Here is a 22,168-nt window from a genome sequence, read left to right as displayed (position 1 = left end):
AGATTCAAGTGTGCTTTGAAGTGTCTAAATCTAGCAAACACATAGCATTGTCCAAAGCAATCTTCCCAAGAGATTTCTCACAAGGGCTTTAAAGGTATTAATGTTGGAATATCTTACAATCTCAGTTCAAGGACTTAAGCCTTTAAGAAATTCTCTGGGCTCTCTGACATTGGAAAGGTTAAATAGAAATGTTTGTTCTTTTGGTTAGAAGCAGCACCAGTTCCTTTTCTGCTATGCAGGGTCAGTGCTCTGTGCTCCAGGGAAGTCAAACTGTTAGGCTGAGGGTAACTGCTGTGCTGGCAGAAACTTGCATCTAGCATTAAGCAGACAAAGCAGTTTTTCACTGTACCAGAACTCATTAAATGTATTTTAAAGAAGCATTGACCTGTTAATTTAATTTTCGTTTCCTTAGGGTTAGGAATGCAAATACTCACTGTTAGGGGGAAATATTCTATACTAAATTTTGTTTTGTTAGCTTTTCATTCTAGTTTCCTGAATGATAAACAAATGCTAGACTATAAATAGTTTATTCTCTATGTTGAATTTAGTGTGAGCATTTTTATATAATCAATCTCAGATTTTACAGTAGGAAATCTGAAATAGCTCCATGAATCCCACAACTGTCAACATATTCTCAGTAGAAAGGAAACTGAGCTGTAAGTGGTCTAGGATTTTAAAAGGCCTTTTATTTATTGCTTCAAAATGGATATATTTGATAAGAAGATGGTATGTTATTCTACTGAGTATTTGTGTGAATATAGGAGTAGAGTGGGATGTGTTTAGCACTCTCATAATTTCCTAACTGTTTGTAAATCTTTGATCCACACAAACAGGGCTAGAGCCAACACCCATTGTAGTTACTGGAGGGGGGCTTTTATTGATTTCAGTGAACACTGAATCAGGCCCAGAGTACATATGAATCTCATAATTCAAGCAACAGATACTTGAGATGACAACATATCAGAACTAAGTAAAATGAATTTTCATTAAAATTTGTTTGTAATTCAGCTAAAATGTTTGTGAAATTGGATCAATATTATGCTATTTTAAAACATTGTCATGAAATTTTGCATAAACATGTTTTGTTTTTAGGATGACTGCAAACAATTGGTAGCATGTATTCACATTCATTATCTGAATTTCAACTTGGGTTGGTTGGTTATACCTGGACACATTAATCCCTTTGTATAGCTTCTGGTTCCCTGAATGGCTGGACATACCCCATGTGCTCAGTAGGGTTAGGAGTCATAAGATACTATGGTGAGACACTCAGATACTGTGGTGACGTCCACCATTAAAAACACCTGGATAGATTTTGATTCAGTTTTTCAGAAGGAGTCATTGCATTTTATGTGCTTTCTCCGAGCCAAACAGGAAAAGTTGATGATGGCAGAAACAGGGAGTGGCTTTGGGCTGCTTCCTACTACTGCATGTGTGATGAAAGCTTCCCATCACACCCTTCTTTTTGAAGACCACTGAGGAGCAGAAAGGATTGTCAGTGGCACTGCCTTGTGGCCTCACAAAGACACTGGATAAGAGTGCAGTCTAAGCTCATATCTAAGATGGCAGAATGGGGTAGCGGGCCACAAATCATTCCTTGTAATGAAATAATATCAAGTAGGGTGACTGTCACCACATAGTCTCCCTCCACTCAACAGGGCCTGTGACAAGCCCTGCAAAAGATACCAGTTGTCAATTGCCAATAATTTTTTGTGAACTGTCCACTGGGGAATGTACTAAGATCACCAAACTAATTTCACATTGGCCACGAAGCAGCACTGAGATGCTCACAACTGTCACTATCTATACAGCAGAGGCAGATTTGAATTTGTGATCTATAAATGAAAAGATCCATATCACATTACCAAACTCTGATCCATTTGACCTTGCTAGGGCTTGAAAGTGGTACTAGTCTGTCATAGGGCCTGTGTGGTGGAGGGGGATTGTGTTTGGGACAGTCCAAACATCCAAACTTTGAAGCATCTGATTTTACCCATCACTATATTTATATTTAGCTTTGTTACCATGATGCTGGTTTTCAGTTTGCTTGTACATCTAGTTTGGCTGTGTTAAGGCTGGATTTGATTTGTTTTTAACATTCAGTTCCTTTTGTAGTGATATACAGAACATAAGAATTCATAAAGCTGTGGGTACATTGTGGAATGCAGATAGGAAATAGGCTGGCTTATCTGTTTCCACACTTGAACAGCTAACATTAATCATTATGACATATGCCTCAAACTCATTTCCCATGGCTGCCCAAAATTCTGCTTTGAAGTCATATGCCTCCTCAACTGGCTTTTCTGTTGGGACCAAAGACAAAGAGTACTTATGGAGGCAGGACCGATAGTAGGACCAGAAGAGAAGCCTATTACTGCTAATGCCACAAAGAAGGTGTTGGCATTGATTTCTTTTACTCCCACTAGCATTGCCAGTTACAGGATATTGGCTTATGATGGCATAAAAGCATGATGAACCCCTGTCTCCTGCAGATCACTGACAGCTCCCAGTCATCCAATGTTCAAACCCAGTCCTTCAGTGTCCAGAAAACCAAGCAAGAGCAGCCCCAAAGACATAGAAGACTGTTCCTTCTCATATGAGTCACTGTTTGCTCCCATGCGGTATAAAAAAGGTTATAAAAACTAAGGGCTAGATTCTGCCACCCATACCCATGGTGAGTCAGACCTGTGAAGGTTCTTAAAAAAGTAAGGAAATTCCCAGAAATAAATTAATTAAAACAACAGCTTTATAGTTAAAAAACAAAAAACTCAACAACTCATATATATTTCACAGTCAGAATATTTGCATTTAAGGTTCCAGTACCAGCTTAACATGTGCCCCCATATCCATCCCCACTCTCCTATGTAGGCCAAAGACAATTCCCCTTTCTGCCATTTAAATACAGCCGGTAGAGCCCTACTGTTCCCTACTCTGATATGTTACCGAACCCTGTGAAATGCCAAACAACTACTGCATCTGACCAGAAACCTGGCCCTTCGCTATTCCTTCTCACTAAAGGCAGAGATTACATTTTGCATTTTAATATCCATACAAGGGCTAAATACAACATCTTCTCCATTCCACTGTAGGTTGGAGACCTTATGATACACACCAGATTATCTATGTGGATGTGTATACTATATATATCTACAGTGTCCCAGTACACTCTGGCAGTTTGGGTCATTTACCATGCACCCCAAATATATGGCAGATCAACCTCTAGTCTGTTCAACCTACACAGTGAAAAAATAGATGTTTTATGGCAGTTGCAAACTCTTCCAGCAAGAATATCTGGTGGGGCAATAACCCTTTTGAATGCCTGACCTCATGGTTGTAATTTATATTATAAATCAAAGGTGTCAAACACCTGGCTTGTGGCTCAGTTGCAGCCTACTTGATGAATTTATCCTGCCTCCATGACAGATTCATAATCTGCAGAATGAAAGCTTTCATGTAAATAAAGTAAGTTTCTAGCTCTTATTGTTGAGAAGGAAACCATCCAAGTGTTGTGAACCAATGTAGCAGTATGATAGACAGTCTCACCTTTTTTGCCTTTATTTCCTTCTCTGCTTCTTTGAGAATTCCCCAGTTTTCAGCCATGACTATAACTTAATATGTTTTTTGGCCAGGACTATAGGAGGAATTCTATTCCTCATGCTGCTTCTCTCTCTTTTTGATCAGACACTCTAAGGACCAGAGATTCTGGGGGCAAAAGACATATCTGGCTTCAAGACTAAGCTTGATAAGTTTATGGAGGGGATGGTATGATGGGATAGCCTAATTTTGGCAATTAATTGGTCTTTTATATTAGCGGTAAATATGCCCAATGGCTTGCGATGGGATGTTAGATGGGGTGGGATCTGAGTTACTACAGAGAATTCTTTCCTGGGTGTCTGGCTGGTGAGTCTTGCCCACATGCTCAGGGTTTAGCTGATTGCCATATTTGGGGTCGGGAAAGAATTTTTCTCCAGGGCAGATTGGCAGAGGCCCTGGGGGTTTTTTGCCTTCCTCTGCAGCATGGGGCACGGGTCACTTGCTGGAAGATTCTCTGCACCTTGAAGTCTTTAAACCATGATTTGAGGACTTCAATGGCTCAGACATAGGTTTGATACAGGAGTGGGTGGGTGAGATTCTGTGGCCTGCGTTGTGCAGGAGGTCAGACTAGATGATCATAATGGTCCCTTCTGACCTTAAAGTCTATGATTCTTTGACTCACTCCATTTAAGGTGACCCGATGAGAGACATGAAGTATCGGGACATGGGGGGGGAGGAGGGAGGCACCGGTGGGGGAAAAAAAAAAAAAAAAAAGAGCCGCTGGATCATAGGGGGCTGCCCCGCACCAGCTCACCTCCGCCTCTCCTGAGTGGCCTGCCGCGGCCTGCTTCTCCCCCCTCCCTCCCAGCACTTGCGCCGCCATACAGCTGATTCGCGCAAGCCTGGGAGGGAGGGGGGTGGAGGAGGAATGCAGCATGCTTGGGGAAGAGGCGGGGCCAGGGCGGGGATTTGGGGAGGGATCCAATGAGGCAGGGAGGGGGCGGGGCCGGGGCTGAGTTGGGGGCAGGGTGGGACACGAGCCCCCTCCGCCTGTGCGCCAGAGTGCAAAATATCGGGGCAATTCGTGTCCCGACCGAACATCGGGCGGGACGCGGGACAAACAAGTAAATATCGGGGCAGTCCAATTGGGACGTCTGGTCACCCTAACTCCATTCCTGGTGCAGAAAGAGTGGAAATTGACTCTTCTGAGCTGAGAATTCCCTTGGTGTATGGGAGTCCACAACAGAAGAAAAGTCAGGATAGTCAGCTCCTGTATCTGTCCACCTGCAGTCTTGGTGTAGGAGGCATGTCAGGATGGGGAAAAGGTGTGATAAGAGCGGGTTGTTTTCTGATAGTTCTTAGTAGTGGGATGGTTCCTGGAGGACCACTACCAGCTGGCCAAGTTTAGAACAGTCCTAATTTTTTTCTTTAAAGTCGAGTGGGGCTAGGGCCAGATCAGAAACAGTCAGAGAAGCTTGGAGCCATAATTGTCTTTTTCACAACTAAGCCCAGCAGAAACTGGGCACTGAGAATCTGGGTTTAAATGTGAAAGTAGTTACTAGCAAAGATGTTTAATATTTTGTTGCACTGGGTGGAATTTCTCTTTTGTGTATATCAGGATGTGAAGAATGCTACAACGCACAGTACCAAATAGCTCCTCAAACTCAGATAGTGATGGGGGCCTTATAAATATTGAGATAGCCAGATAGAAAGATGGCGCATATCATTATTGCTATATCTTTATTTGTATAAAACTTATTGATCTAGAGAAGAGCATACTGTGAATCCCAAGGGCAAAGACAAAACTGGCTTTAAATAATTTAGGGTATTCAACACATTTTTAAAAGTAATGGGGCCAAATTCACTTCTGGTCTACCTCCAATGACTTCAGTAGAATTACACCATTACTATCATGTATCTCTATTTTTTCCTCCCTGTTTTTATGCCTTTTTATCAATGTAGGAAATGTAGCAGCTCTTGGTCTTATGAAAGAACATGTCTGCCTTCAGTAAAAACCTGCTGCAGTCTGTGAGTCTGATACAATCTAGTGCAGTCCTCTGCAGTCCACTAACCCCAGCAGAAAACTCACAGCAAGCAAACTGGCCCCAATGTATTCTTCACAGGGGGGCTGCATTTTGTATGTGTACAGGTGGATACATTCCAGGGTAAGAGCATAAGTGGCCTAGTTTTATCAGGGAAACCAGCAAAGTATTTCTTTTCTTTTCCAGCAATAATCGTCTCCTCCTATGGCCAGGAGATTTCTGAACACGGGCAAAATAACAGCCCCTCAATTTACAAAAATAACCTCCTTCTCCACTTTAACCCTCACAATCCAAAGTCTTGGTATATAAACATTTAACTCCATATTCAGTGACCTAAGTGCACTCATACAAAAGTGTCTTCAGATTTACTGGGAGATTTGGCAGCTCTGAATGCATAAAAAATGTAAATAGCTCTATGGAGCCATTTGACAATAGATGTGAAAATGTTTAGAAACTCTGGAGAAGAGCCTGTATTCAGCTGCATAGATTTTTAAATGTTTTAATACAAATTAATACAGATTTTGTTCTCTTTTGTTTCTGCAGCCAAAACAACCCAATCCTGATTGGCGTTATTCTGCATCCCTAAGAGCAGGAATACAAAGGTATGTACTGTGCTTCCCCTTCTTAAGGGCTTATATCTTTCTCCCTTTGTGAAGTAGACTGTCTTTCAATCTGGTACATCTGGTGACATACACTAGTGAGATCTGCATGCTGTGAGGGAAGCACCCAAGTTTTGCTTCTGAGGCATTATATCTACCAGTCCTACTGATTCACTGTAATTGTTGACTTTTATGCTGGTCATTACTATATTAGTGTTTGGTCTATGCATTCATGTTGTTTACCTCATGCTTCTTTATACATTTACTATCACTGCCTGATTGCTACAATTACTGAATTATTTAACTGATAATACACTCTTCATTCACATTAAAGCTTCCTGTTATCATCCACTCTGATGAATTTCAATAGATTGTGTGCAGCATCAATAGTTTTCCATCTCACTACCTCTCATTACCATAAAAGTGTATCACTGCTGCAGGCAGTTTATTAACCACATGGTACATTCAAGGTATTTAACAAAGTTAAAAGGGCATTGACAAGCATATCAGGCTGAGATTTCCAAGGAAACCTTCTTGAGTTAGGTGCCCACCTTAGACTCCTTTAGAAATCTCAGCCTTAGATCCCAAATTTGCCTTACTATAATTTGCTCCTCAATAAATTTAAAAAGAAGTAAAATAATGCTGTTTGTGTAGGACCTAGATAAAATAATATCTTTGCTCTCTGTGTCTTAGCAAATTAACTAACCAGTCTTATTCTTAGATCTATTCTGGCCTTATCAATAAGACCGGATAACAAATTTAGAACTAAGTAAAAAGGCCGTGGTAATTTCAAGTGGCATTACAAACTCAGAGGGAAAATCATTTGCTGAATACAAAAAGACATAGATTTGAGGGAATTAAAATGTATTTTCATGTTTCTCTGGAGACTATTACAGCAAATACAAAGTAAAATAACTGTACATAAAATATTTGAAATGCCCTTTTAACTAAAAACTACCTTTTTAAATCAATATGAATGTTGATTTTCCTTAGTTAAATCAAGTTTAAATATCATACAGATCAAAATCATTTAGAAAGTAACAAGACGAATTACAATCTTACAGTATTGAGCTCCCAGTTTTAAAAATCTTGCCCATTAACACTGAGAAATGAATTGACCAAGTTTTAGAAACTTCTCTCGGTCCAAACTGAAATAGAACACCTCTTGAAATCAGTGGGAGCCTTGCCTGCATACAGGTGGAATAGGGAATACTTCAGGATTTTGCCTGAAGTAACTTCCATGATAAGTGAAAAGGGTGAGCTCATTTTAAAAATGACTATCTACTTTTTTCATTTTAAGATATCAGGCATCTATTCCCCCGCCCCCCATCATCATCTCCTTATGAGTTCAGAGCTAGACAATGTGCAACAATTAAATTTGCTGGTCTCATGGCAGACTGTTCATCATTTGACACCGTATAAAACTTGATATTACATGGTTATCGTAGTTTGTGACACCTAATTTCTCCCTTCAAAAGTGCTTGCCAAAAGCATAAGGTAATCAGCATCGGATACTATAAATTGCATTGGGATATTTGCTGTAGAAGAGTGGCTGATAATAACATGCTGAAAGAAGCCCAGAACTGACTTTCATTATTTACTTCACTGCTAAGACATCACAAACATGATATGGATTAGGGCCCAGGTCCTCAGAGGTATTTAGGCACCTAACTTCTATTTCAGTGGAAGTTAGGCACCTAAATACCTTTGAGAATCTGGGGCTAGGTGACTTCCCTGCACTGTTAGTGATTTCACATCACATTAATGAAAACAAACCATCCTCTAGAGATAATATTTGTGTCTGATATGAACTGCATGGAATTATGTTGCAGCATTCAAATAATAACCAAAGACAATTTTTGCAGTTCTTACAGGATTGACGCTTTAATAATGCATTAGCAGAATCTGCTAGCATGATGCAATGTTGCATTAGCCCTGGTGCAACAAAGAACAACTGTGACTTTGGAGAAATAGCCAGAAAAGGGAATGTTGAACAAAAACAGGTCAGATGGGAACTATGTAATTTAATCAGTATGCTTGTTTATTCAGTGCTGTGCACATGGAGGAGGCAGGAGTCTTACGAGGAGGGCCGGGAGGACCTGAACAGCTGTGGCCAACAGTATCCAGTGCAACACCAGGTTAGGATCAGAGTACTGACATCTATTAATGGGATATTGGGAAATGTGATGGCTCTATTCCCTTAAAGAGAGGAATGATTGTTATTTGAAACACACTTCCCATTGGATCATTCTTAACTTTCTTTCTACTTTGTGTCTCTGAATTAAGTCCCTATGAAACACTCTTTTGAATAAGATAGACGGTAATAAATAAAGCAAAGAAACCTTTCTCCTTTATTCACTAGCAGGTGCATACTAGAGATGGAATCAAGCCTCAAAATTTGGATTCAGACCTGAACTTATCCAATGTTTTGGGGTGGTCAGACCCAGGAATTTGGTATAGTTCACTAGAGAAGAAGGCCCAGTTGTGAGGTGTGGATCCAGAGCCACATTTCCCCAAAGTTTGGGAGTATTTGGGTTTAGGGTTTTAATTTATCCTCCATTTCTAATGGTCATCAGAACTACCAACTTCGCAAAAAGAGCTGCTCAATTGGGGATGGAGTAAGTAATACAGAACCTCACCAATTCTTACTTCACTATTTTGCAAACTCAGTAATTGTTTTTAAATACCGACAGGTCTCATCCTGCTGTCAGGTAGTTAGGTTTCTTATTACTAAGTGTTCACTCCTTTTATAAATTAAACTGCAGTACATTTACTAGTATGCTATGGAGGGTTCTCATAAAACATTTAACTAAACTGCTATTCACTTGTGAAAATAAATAACCAAAATACCTTTTATGATGAAGTATTCTTGATTTTTTTCATTATTTACTTGCTGACTCACTAAATCAAAATTCAGTAAGAATCAGCAAAGGGTCTCGTTGATTACTGGAGATAAGCAAATTCACTCAGTTCTTTTGCAGTGAAAGCAATGGATGTATTCTCACATTACATTTTGGGATAGAAAGAATTTCATCATTTAAAATGCCTACAAAGTGTTAGGAAATGGTATTTGGTGCTGCTCAGAAGTTCAGACACCAAGCACTGTATTAAGGAAAAATTTGATAACATGTGGTGTGGAAGCTAAAGCTCTTTCAAAAATAATTGGATAGCTTTCATATTTCTTTGTGGATAGAGAAGCAGAGAGATAGAGAGAAATAGAAATATTATGTGTACATTAAACATTGCTACGATTTCTTTTTATGGTTCAGTTGATTAAATATGCACAAGATTGCATTGCTATGTTACAAATATTTTACTGAACAATTAAGTTAAAAGTTGTATTTGAGAATAAAAATACACATGGTTCATCCAGATGGCAAACAATGAAACTGGAAATAATTCACAGAACAACCTTTTAACCTGCTGACTGATTAAATATGGGAGGATCCTTAAGGCTCCAGCAGGGGCAGAAGGAACTTTCAGGGAAAAAATTAAATTAATTCCTGTGGACTAGATTATCATTTTATGATCTGACCCGGATAAGGGTCAGACCATAGCTGCGTGCCCCAGGAGTAGACCACGAGATGAATTGTCTCAGAGTCCAAATTCATTCCCAGCTTCAAGGATGGAGTAAGTAACTTCACTCCATTTTGTCAGGAAGTACCCTGTGTGCCTGGGTAGCTACTTGGGTTTAGGAATAAGCTGGGGAGAGGAGGTAAAACCAGGACACTTATTACTCCCCATTCGCTCTCTCTGCTCCCTCCCTGTCCACTTGCGTGAAATGGGGCATTTTGGGCAAGTAGCCCCTGCTCTTCCTACCGCAGCCAGAGTCACAGTTTGGGCAGGATCAGGCAAATGAGTAAAGAGGTAGTAAGAACTTGTATCTCCAGCCCCAGGAAGTCTTTCTGCTCTTTGAGAAAACCAGCCTCTTAAAAAGTCTAGGGTAGTTAAAACTGTTTTGAAATCCAGTTTCTGTGGATCAAGTTTCTTGATCCTTCCAAATGACTATTCTTCCTGTGCAAGAAAGAATCTTTTGTTTCCTTTCTGTCTGGCCTTAAGGGTTTAATGACTGCTAAAATAACATAAATGAGACCTTCCTACCATTTGTAAACAGACGATGTGGATTTCATTAGCCTTCAGTAACAAATAGTTTATGCATATAGAAGTGTCATTTAACAGAAAAGGTAAAATTAACACATAACTTTAATACATTACACTTTCAAATATAGTTGTTTATCACAATGGTTTATAATTACAGCTTTGGGTTCCCACACACATTTCCTCTTTCAATTGTTCTACCTCCTTTCCACTGCTCATGTTCATGACTTGTGCCATTTTTCATCAGGTTAAGACACAAAATTATGCTTTTCATTAGATATTTGACCCATTTCAGCCAATTACACTGAATAGAGACAACATATGCAGTTGCTCTTGACATGCCATTTACATCTGAACACTGCTACACCTGTGTCCAGATAAACTCACAAATTAGCTGCTCATTATCTCTATTTCCATCAACATATGCAGCAGCTGCAGCTCTCTACTTCTAATTAGTATAAAACTGCCTCAAATCCCGCCTCACATACATATGCTTAATGCAGTTGTTTTACTCAATTGATTAATTCCAATTGGTTTGTCACTAAACCATTCATTTAATTTAGCACTCCACAAAAGCCTCGGATAAAATGCTTCAGATTGAAGGAATCAGAAAGTTAATCAATGAGAGCATCAAAAGATGATGTCATAGGAATGTTCTAAGAAGGATGAACAAGTCAAGTGTTAAATCAGTAAATCCTTAATTCCTACTGCCTAGCTATACTCAGACACTACATGGTATATCACCAGTTCTGTACCTTTCAGGGTAAATCCTGCTGTCACTTACATGGATAAAGCTTCCACTGACTTCAGTAGGAGTTTCACCTATGCAGCTGAGAGCAAAATTTGGCCCATTGTTTTTTGTTCCTTTCACAGGTTCTTCATCACAAAAAAGTGATGAAATCAAGATTTAAGGCTTATGCTCTGTCCCAAACTCACTCTGAGGTGAACAAAAGGTCCAGTGGTCTAAGTTAAGGATACACAATCAGATTCACTTTGGAATTCCTGCCACTTGTGTCATAGTTTTAATGTCATTTAAAGAGAGGTTGTTTTAAAAATTGGTTTCCTTGTTTGAAAAACAAGTTATGAAGCATATTATATTCCTGACAAAGAGCTCTTCCAGCCTCTCAGGTAAGGTGCTACTCTGTGTATTTGGTAAATATTTTATCTCAGTGGTTTTTCTATGTATTATGACTGAGATTTTCAGAGAAGACATCCAACTCCCATTTCAATAAGTCTACATGTAGACTTATAATTATTAGACAGTCTATAGGTAGACTTGTTATCTACCTGAATGTTGATCACTTGCTTTAATCATTGCTTCTGGATATTTGAAATTGCATAATGGAGATCCATTTACATCCCAAAAATTGTTACTTAAAAGAAAGTTAAGGCTGCCAAGTCAAGCACTCAAAAGCAAGGAAATGCCAGAATTACATTTGCCTGTGCAACCTTAATTCAGCCTCTTTGTGCATATGCATTATGATACAGAGTGAAATCCTGGCTCCACTGAAGTCAATTGGAAATGTGCCATTGGCTTCAGTGGGGTCAGTATTTTCACTAACCATCTTAGCACTATTTTTCCACAGGAATTCCACCTCATTCACAGCACAGGATGGACCTTGCCCAGGGAATGAATCAGAGCCATGTAGTCAATGAGGCTGTTGTCTGTAGGATGGTTGCTTCATTTGCTACAGATGTTGGAAGATGTTTAGTGCATGAGGCAGGAAACTCCAGAAGGGAAAGGATGGTTATGTGATTAAAGCAACTGAATGCTATGCTGAAGAACTGCATTCTATCCCTGCCTCTGCCACAGTGTTCCTATGTGCTGCTGGGCAAGTTGCTTAAACCAGAATTTTCAGAGGTGGCCACTAATGGTGTACTGTTCATTTCTGAGTGCCCAACTTGAAACACCTGGGGGCTGATTTGCAGGAGTGCTAAATGCTCACAGCTGGAACTGAAGTTGACTGGAGTTCTGTTCTGAACATATATAGTGATATAAAAATGCTAGGAACTTTGAAAAATTAGGCCTTAGGGGCTAACTTCACCAAAGGACTTACATGTCTAAATCCCCGAATCTCACCCCACCAGGATTCACAAATCCCCGGTTCAGCTGCCCCCAAGCCCTGTCGATGCCTAAACTCACTTGGTGCCTACATTTTTGCAGCGAAAGTTCCTAAATCCCTATGTTTTGGCCTCTGAGCATGCACACTGCAGCCCCATACCAGGCATATGGATGGTTAAGCCCCAGAACGAGTCATGAACTGGGGAAAGATAGGCATTTCTCTGCCTTAGTCACCTGTGAGGCCCAATGAGATAGGTGAATTTTGAGCTCGCCTACTGGATCAGATCCCTATAGATGAACTTACACAAAATGGCCAGGGGGAGGAGGACCTCCCTCATAACTTTTAGCCCAGTGTTTAGAATACTCACCTGGGATGTGGGAGACCCTTGGTTCAAGTCCCCACCTCAGGGAGGGAAGGAATTTGAATAGGGATTTGCCACATCTCTGGTGAATGCTCCAGCTACCAGGCTTACAGAGTCATTCTCATGCTCGCTTTCTCTCTGTGGTCTAATGATTCTTTCCTTATTTATCCAGTGGAACAGCTTCAACAAGGTGACCGAGGGAGCTATGCATCACAATATCCCAGAGCTCCATGGTTAGGGCACTCACCTGGGAGGTAGCAGAATCCTGTTCAGCTCCCTTCTCACCCTCAGCTACAGGTGGGAACTTGAACCAGTGGTCTCCAACATCCCAAGTGAGTACTCTAACCACTGGGCTATGAGTTATGAGAGAGTGCTGCCTGCAGCTACTTCTTTCTAACATGGAGTATTGCCTAATGCTAAGAGAAGCCTTTGTAGTTGAAAATCCAAAGCAGGGGGAGGCGCCTCCCTGCAGCCTGGACTTAGGTGCCTATCTCTAAGAGAGGGGGCTTTCCACACACTCCTCAGCTTGGCATATCCTATTGGCTATCTTAAGTGAGGAGCCAGCTAGCATGCTGACTTTTGTGAATCCTATTCTAAGGCCCTTGTGCCTAGGCACCAAACTGAAGCTTTGTGAATCCCAATGTTTTTTTAGAAGCCTAAAAGTTAGGGGTGACTACACTCAGTTTCTTTGTGAATCTAGCCATGGCTGTCTTAAATTGGATGCCCAAAATTGGTGGATACTAAACAAATATGTCCTTAATTGCTCCTCACCTCAGTTTCCCTCTGTAAAATGTGGGATGATAATACCAATGTATCTCATAGGGGTGCTATAAAGATAAATTCATCAATGTTTGTAAAGCACTCAGATGCTATACTGATGAATGTCCATGATGAGAAAACCTATGCAGATATTAATTCTGTATTTAATGTAGGATTTAAATAGAGTAGAGTAAATAAAGCATGGGGCCATATACTGAATGATAACTGTGAACAGAAATATTGAATGGCTTCCCATGTAGTGAGCACTGTTCATCCTGTGCCCTGAATGAGGCAAGGAACCTATAGAAAAAATAGCGTATGATCATGTAATTAAGAACTGTGGGTGAAATACTGGCCCCATTGAAGTCAATTGCAAAGCTCCCATTGACTTCAGTGGAGCCAGGATTTCACTCTGTACCATAATGGATATGCACAAAATGGCTGAATTAAGGTGGCATGTGAGATGAATCCTGAGATTTCCTAACTTTTGAGTGTTTGACTTTGCAACTTTAATGTTCTTTTAACATTGGCTTCTTAATGTAATTTCTCACATTTTTTAAAGAAAGCAAATTGAAAAAAATAGAAATTCTGTAGTGTGGAACCATATTGACCCCAACATGAGTCATCAGCAGGACTGGGACCTTTAGATCCACAGCACAGACCTTTGCTACCATTTGAGCTAGCTGAGTAACTGGTAGCAGTAATACATTGTTATCCCCTAAGTGGATTAGCCAGTAGAGGGGGAAGAGAGAGACAATTTACCAGGGACTTTAAGAGCTATTTATTGACAGCAGATGAATGTTGAGACTTGGGAATCTGGGTTCAGTACTAGATTCTGGAGAGGAGTGTAACCTAGTGATTATAAACCCTTCTGCTTCTGTCCCTGCAATCCTGACCCCTTCTACTCTTGTTCTCTCCAGTCTGTCCCTGTTTTAATCTTCTCCACTTTAGCTCCTGTCCCAGTCTCCTTTACTCTCACTGGCTTCTATCTCAGTCTCTTTCCCTCTGTTTTTCTCTTCTCCCCACTGGTTCCTGTTTCAGTCCTCCCCCTCCTCCTCCCTGCATTCCTGGCAGGCAATTTCCTTCTCCATGTTGTCTGGGCACCAGCAAGAGGAGCATGGGAGCATAGGAGAGACAGTCTCCTTATTCTCAGTTCCAGTGCATGGTGTCACAGCAGGGAATGTCCTGCTCAGCCCCTGCAGCAGTGGGATGGAACTTATTCCATCACCCTGTGGGGATGATACATGCACAGTCCAGTTGGAACACAAGCGTTATGTGGGACTAGAACATGCTCAATGCATATGCAATCCTCAGAGAATTTAGCTGCCAGCCTCTAATAACCCTCCCTACTGAGCATGTGTGAACTGCAATTTTCAGAGGCTCATAGGTTTGCCAAATTTGGGTAGATCTTCACAAGGATAGCAAAGGACATATCCCTGACACTCAGGCAGTGCTCCTGCCAAATTTCAAGTCCCTGCTCAAAGCAGGGAGGTGCTAGAGCTTCATAATGGAACAGTTGTAAACAATTTTAATATGGGCAAAAATGTATTTTTAACTAATTTTATTCTCAGAAATGTCTGGACCAATTTTGCTGAAATGTTTCAAAACATGTGTCCAGCATGGGAAATTTCAGCCAAAATAGTTAAAATTTGGCAAAGTTGTAACCAACTGAAAATAGGATCTTATGATGGAAAGTATTATGCACCTTAAATATTAATGTCAATACCAGCTGTGCTTGTAATAGACCATGCTGGTTTTGAAGAATTAAGTCCAATACAGTATATTGTGCACATACACAGTAATGCTGTTCTATGACTAAAGAGAAAAGAAGTTCTAAGACACTATGAAATATATAAACAGCAGCTGGAACAGAGAAGGAGAGCTCTGAAAATGGCAATCAGAAAACCTAGGAGAGGATATATACTCTATTAATCTATTTCTGCATAAAATCTTTATGCTGAGTAGATCAGTTTTAGGTGATGTTGACTAGTTTATAAGAAAGTCTTGCATGCTAAATACAGCTGATAGAGATCTTAATCCTACTGATAAAAGTTGCAGAAATAGAATGAGTTATAAATACTGGAACAAAAATAAACAATTAAAAACATCTGCAAACATGACAAATAAGCATTAAAATGGTCTAATCTGAAAAGCAATGGAAGCCTTTATATGATATTTGTAATGGTGGTACTGGATGGGAGACAGAGTGCTGAGAATGGGGTGATTGCCCGGGAAATTGTGAAGAGAGAAATGAAGACAGGATGATGATAAGGGGCCTGGGAAAGGTGACAGAGAGCAGAGAGATAGCACTGAGCACTTAATAGATTTTAAGGCCAGAAGGAACCATTACGAGGCCATGGGATGTCACCCAGTGGTTCTTGCATCCAGCTCATAATTTCTGGTTGAACAAGAGCAAATCTTTCAGAAAGACATCCAGTCTTGATTTAAAGACTTCAAGTGATGGAATGAGATGAGAGGGGCCAAGTCAAAGGGGCATGGGGTAATGAGGCAGGGTTGGTAGAAGATGTAAAAAGGGTTGAGAGCCCTGAGAATGGGGTTATAGAAACCCTGGGAAAAGAGAACAGAAACCACTGAGAATGGGATGACTGAGTGCCTTAAAATGGGGCATTGAGCACCCAGAATGGGATCAGGAGGGCCCTCTATTGGAGTGGGATAATAGAAGCCTTAGGATAGGGGACAGAGAACACTGAAAATGGGATTATAGAGACTCTGGAGAGAGCCCTGAGAATAAGTTATTAGAGATCCTGGGAAAGGGGGGCTGAAAGCCATAGTTAATGGGCTTCTGGGAAAGAGGACACAGAGCCCTGCTGAGGCTGGCTCCAGGTAATATAATTTCCATTTGAAAAATACGATTTGATCTGTCCAAATGTTTGAATCCATTTAGCATCTCTACAGAAGGGAATGAATGATTTTTTCCAGTTTGACCCTTTTACTCTTACATCAGACACAGCTCTTGAAATTCAAAAGGCATAATGCTCCAATAGCTGCTCACTGGGATGCCATGATATTGTCATGGGGATCTTAGTTCGTGAGATTTTTTTTTTTTATTTCATTTTAAAGAGCAAGAGTCAAAGCAGATGGTTTGTATGATTGGGACAGGCCCTTGCCTTTCACATACCTTGTTCCCATGGATATGTATTGTGATCCTAAATGGGGGATGTTTTCTTCCCAGTTGCAGTAGTAGGCTTTCCCTCTCCTCCCTCAAATGATCTCCCTTAGCTAAGGAAGGAAGGCTTGATACTACTCTCTTTGGACTCCATTGGTGTCATGCCTAGGTCAGCCACAGATGTCACTGTAACTGTGCCTCTGTGGGTCACAACTGAGAATACCAAATTCAGGACAAACTGCTGAGAAATAGGGCAGATACACCCCAAAACTGGAGGTTATTCTCCCATGAGATATACCAAACCAGCAACAAAAGTAAACTTCTGTTTCACCACACTGGCTAACAAAAAGTCATGAAAGCAGTTTCCTTAGGCATTCCAGTCCTTGTATCATCACCAAAAACATTAGACTTAGAGATGAGTGGTTCTTTAAAACCAATTGCATCAAATGAAAGGTTCTTCTGATCTCAAAGGACCAGCCACACACCCAGTTCAATATACAACTCAGATCTTACCCAAAAATCACGCTGTTGCCAATCCTGTAGTATCTAAAATCTAAAGGTTTATTTATAAAAAGAAAGAAAGAAAATTGTTTAAAGGAATCAAATACATACAGTCATTGCAAAGTTCTTGGTTCAGACTTGTAGCAGTGATGGAATAAACTGCTGGCTTAAATCAAGTCTCTGCTTGCTTCCAAATCATTGGAAGGACCTCAGTCCTTTGGTTAAAATGCCCTCATTAGTATAAGTTCATAGTCCAGAGGTTTGAGCAGGAAAGAGGCAAAATGGAGATATTTCCAGGGCCTTTTATAGCTTCTGCCATGTGGAGGGAAACCCATTGTTCTCACTATGGAAAATTACAGTAACAAGATGGTTTGAAGTCACATGGGCAAGTCACATGTCCATGCATGATTTCGCCTAGTCATAGTAGAAGTCATTACCTATACCTCAAAAAGCACGTTCACAGGAAAGTCCATTCAGGGTAGGTGGGCATCTTCCATTGTGAGTTAAATGTTCTTTTCATGGGGCACTCAATTTGAATAGTCCCTAAATAAGGCTAAATACCTTGTGGGCGCTACCCAGGAGCAAACATTTTGAAATCCAGGTATAAACCCAACAGTCATAACTTCAAATACAAAAATGATACATGCATACAAATAGCATAATCATATTCAACAAATCATAACCTTTCCATAGACACCTTACTTGACAACCTTTTTACAAGATTTGTCACAAATATATAATAGTGGTTGCAACAATGATCTATACGGTCATATTTTAATCAGATAACATCACAGTCACTTAAGAGAAACACAGGAGCTGAGGGTGCTGCCTCTGCAATGCTCCTGCTGGCCCACAAAAGACTAGAGATGGAACTCAAATCTGGGTCTCATATGGTGGTACAGTGCATTACATCTCTATTTTAATATAAATAAACCACTGTGACCATCTCACCTGTGAAACCCTTCCTCAGATCCCATTTCTGAGTCTCATCACTGGCTCCTTGAATTAAATTCAAGTTTGTTGCTCTTCAAGATCATGTGGTCTTACCCATGCCTTCATGTCTGCCCTCATTACTGTGTACACCAGGGATCGGCAACCTTTGGCACATGGCCCACCAGGGAAAGCACCCTGGCTGGCCGGGCCGGTTTGTTTACCCGCCGCGTCCGCAGGTTTGGCCGATCAAGGTTCCCACTGGCCGCGGTTCGCCACTCCAGGCCAATGGGGGCTGCGGGAAGCGGGGCGGGCTGAGGGAGCCGCGATCGGCCGAACCTGCAGATGCGGCAGGTAAACAAACCAGCCTGGCCCACCAGGGTGCTTTCCCTGGCGGGCCGCGTGCCAAAGGTTGCCAATCCCTGGTGTACACTTTCTCACTCCTGGTGCATCTGCCAGTTTTCTATGCATACTACTTCCTTTGTTTGCATTTTTTGCTTTCTTTCAAGCTACCCTGTACATTTTGAACAGCCTCCCGCCTCTGGCTTGCCAAGTGTTCATCTTTCTTCTCTTCCTGTTCTTCCTTAAAACCCATTTCTCTCATGAACCCTCCCTACTCTGATTTCCTCTCTGTAGGACTCTCCATTATCTCCTCTATCTGAATTGTTGTCCCGAAAGTGTTGGAAATGAGGTCACCAGCATGGCCACACATGACCTTTGCAATATTTCACATTGAGCTAAGAGTCTGCTGTGATAAGTGCTTCCCATTTCTAACAGCCATATGGAAGGTGGAGAAGACTAAGAATTTCAGGTCTTCTTTGCTCTGAACGAAAACATTTTGAAATCAAAAAGATTTTCAAAAACTATGCTAGAAACAATTAAATATGTATACTGTAGCTGCAATATGACAGCCCAGCTATTTTTTTTTTAAATGCCAATGATCTTTCTGACTGGAAGCACATATGTCGTTTACAAGATGCAAATTCCTGCTGAACCTTTTGGTGCAGCTCTCAGTATTTGCAGCTAAGACTCAATAATTGATTGCAATAATTTATACTTTCTTCAGCGGATGGTGACCCTGTGCCTCCATCACATTCAGTGAAGTGGGGAAAAATACACAATATTATGCAGAGATTGTAGTCACCACATATTTAATACTGAAGGCAAGTATACATTTGATTTTGGACCCACCCTCAACTTCAATAAAACCCAACCAATCTACCCAAAATTACGTGTGTGATTTTAGGGTTAATTTTTTTTTTCTGGAAAGTGCAAGATAAATCAGACAATGTACTTGGGAGCTATTGTGGTTCAAAAATGAGGTGGTCATACTTCTTGAACATTTACAAGGATCCTGGGACAGGGAGTTGGGGGGGGGTTGGGTGGAGAAGGGGCTCATCATGACTCAGATTTGTTTTAATCTGTCTTGATGAGGGCTGGTGTAATTGAGTAGGTTTTTTGTTTTGTTTTTGAGGGGGGAGGATGTTCTTAGAAAAGTTATGCTGTTATTCATAGCAATGTTATGCATACCTAGTCTCTGGGAAATTTTTAATTCTATCTGCTAGAAGCCCTGGCATCCATTTGTGAGCTTCCCAAAGTGTGCAAAAGGCCCATGTGCACTTCATGACCTCCATATAAGGCATCTGTTCTGATGCAAGCTTCCCTAAGGCCCACATCCGAGCAATTGCTCTATGCTGAGATGCTAAATGCACATAACACTGGAGGCCTGTACACTTAAATCCCATGAAAGCCTAGAGGAGGAGGAGATGGTGGCTTTCTTGAGGTTATTGAAGAACAAGCAAAGGCTCTGAGCTTATCTTGTTCTAGACCCATCTTTGCTACTGAATGGACAGAACAATATATGGCATTTTACAACCATTAGTGAGATCTCACAGCACCTCTGTCAGTCAGGCAGACATCGTCTGTTTCTGAGGGAGAAACAGAATCAGGAAAGTTTAAGTGACTTGCCCATGGTCATATGAAATTAGAGCCCAGATCTCCTTACTACCAGTCCTGTGCTTAATTCACTAGACCATAGAACGTGACCCCTCTCCCTCCCAAGTCCTTCCGATCTATTTAACCTCTCTACGTATCATTTTTATTATTTACCATATAGGGAGCACTGTGGTGATAACACTTACTTACCTATCTCACAGGGGTACCTACTTTATGGCCCTCTTGGTTAAGGCACAGCCAACACTCTGTTCACAGGTACTTACTGTCTCAAGGAGGTGGAGGGGGAATGATTCGCTTCACTACAGACATGTGGATCACCTGTCAGACAACTGCCACAATTTGTGACAGTGAACCCACTTGGTCACTTTTAGGGGAGGAAACTTGGTCAGGGGAAGAGGGTTGGTAGTGCAGCAAGTTCCAGCCAGATTTCACACGGGGCCTGTGCAGTTTCCAGAAATCACGTACTGTGTGTATGTGACCCTGCTTTGAAAAGGGAGTAAATCAAAGCACACTAAGAAACTGTTAGTGTGAAACAGCAGGTTCCACACAGACACTGTGCGGCAGGCTAGCATGGGATAGTATTGCACCCCAGCTTGCCATGAACTAATGGTTCATCTCAACAAGCCATAAGTGTGCCACAAATGGAGGCAGATAATAAAGGAGTGGCTGACAAGTTTCCTGGAGCTCATGGCCTCAGAAAATGAGCCCAGTGAGGTGTGTGCAGTCCAGGGTTGCCTTGGAAAAATTGAGAGTGTATCTACACTGCAATCATGAGTGTGATTGCAACTGGTGTAGACATACCTAAGCTAGTAGTTCGGGTACCAGAGCAGTGAATCTCTGTTAGTGCACGTTTCAGCATGGCCTAACCATGCATGGAATTACCCAGTGTTCCTTACTCGGTGCCCAAGCTCACTAGATTGAAGCTCCATGATTGCGGTGTAGACATACCCTAAAATCCAAAAGGCCAAATTCAGAATGGAAACTAAGTGAGCCTATGAAAGATTAAGGAAGTTTAGAGGGTGTCTAAATCAGTGTAACCTACACTTTCTTCTGGCCCCTCAGCATGTATGTTTCGCCAGCTTATCCTTCTCCTAGACTTACTGAGACTCTCTTGAATCTAACTACTTATTCAGAACCCTTACATTCAAAGAACCAATTTCAAAGGTGATGTGCAATTCAGATCCCTTACATTAAACACCCACCATGTCAATGTCTAAGGGAGCCTAATTTACACACTGAGGGGCTAGGAGAAGGTATAAGCTAATGTAACTCCGCACCCTCCTTTAACTTACACTTTCTTATATCTTCTCCTGGCTCCTCAGTATGTGAATTACAGTGGATGCACTTAAAATGTTTTTCTGTTTTGATAGACATTACCAACTCTAATATTCATTGTAAGTATAAGGAGTCTCTCTCAAACTGGTGGAATAACAGCCTTATTTGTCTGAAAGTGCTTGACTTTAATATTTGTTATTATTATTAATTTATTATATACATTACACCCAAATGTTTGCAAGGCATCTCAAAAAGCAAATAGTCAAGCAAGGTCCCCATGCTGAGGAACTTGAAATCCAGATTTTAGATCTGACACAAGTGAGGGAGAGAACAAATGAGAAGAGGGCAGAGTAGGAGAGGACAACTCTTACAAAAAGATCACCCAGTGACTCAGTTGTTTCACTTACATTTCTCAGTGGGTAATTTCATTACAAATCTGTTCTAATTTTCAAAGCCAAGCAGGTTTTTACTTGGCTGGGTGATCTCTGCTTAGTACAGGGGTGGGCAAACTTTTTGGCCCGAGGGCCATATCAGGGTTGTGCAACTGTATGGAGGGCCGGGTAGGGAAGGCTGTGCCTCCCCAAACAGCCTGGCCCCTGCCCCCTATCCGCCCCCTATCCACCCCCTCCCACTTCCCGCACCCTGACTGCCCCCCTCAGAACTCCCAACCCATCCAACCCTCTCTGCTCCTTGTCCCCTGACCACCCCTTCCCAGGACCCCCGCCCCCTATCCAAACCCCCTGCTCCCTGTCTCCTGACTGCCCGGACTCCTATCCACACCCCCGCCCCCTGACAGCCCCTCCGGGACTCCCACCCCCTATCCAACCGCCCTCTGCTCCTCGTCCCCTGACCACCCCCTCCCGGGACTCCTCGTCCCTAACTGCCCCCTGGGATCCCACCCCCTTATGCAACCCCCCCCCCCC

General features: G+C 41.5%; 1 protein-coding gene across 2 annotated transcripts in view; it reads left to right on the top strand.

Annotated features, from left to right (window-relative positions):
* The window catches only part of LOC112102588 (protocadherin alpha-C2-like), an 89,409-nt gene that overhangs the window by 6,347 nt on the left and 60,894 nt on the right, over positions 1–22,168 (top strand). The window contains exons 2-4 of one of the 2 annotated variants that reach the window (XM_024193954.1): positions 6,120–6,178; positions 7,829–7,830; positions 8,225–8,301. In XM_024193954.1, the coding sequence (XP_024049722.1) occupies positions 6,120–6,178; positions 7,829–7,830; positions 8,225–8,301 (138 nt within the window). Of the gene's footprint in view, positions 1–6,119; positions 6,179–7,828; positions 7,831–8,224; positions 8,314–22,168 lie in introns of both variants that reach the window. The other variant, XM_024193953.1, reaches the window with a different exon arrangement.

This window comes from Terrapene carolina, unplaced genomic scaffold, assembly GCF_002925995.2.
Source record: "Terrapene carolina triunguis isolate 2854851 unplaced genomic scaffold, T_m_triunguis-2.0 Scaffold838, whole genome shotgun sequence".
In the NCBI taxonomy this organism is placed as follows: domain Eukaryota; kingdom Metazoa; phylum Chordata; order Testudines; family Emydidae; genus Terrapene; species Terrapene triunguis.
This window is presented reverse-complemented; position numbering and strand designations above follow the sequence as displayed.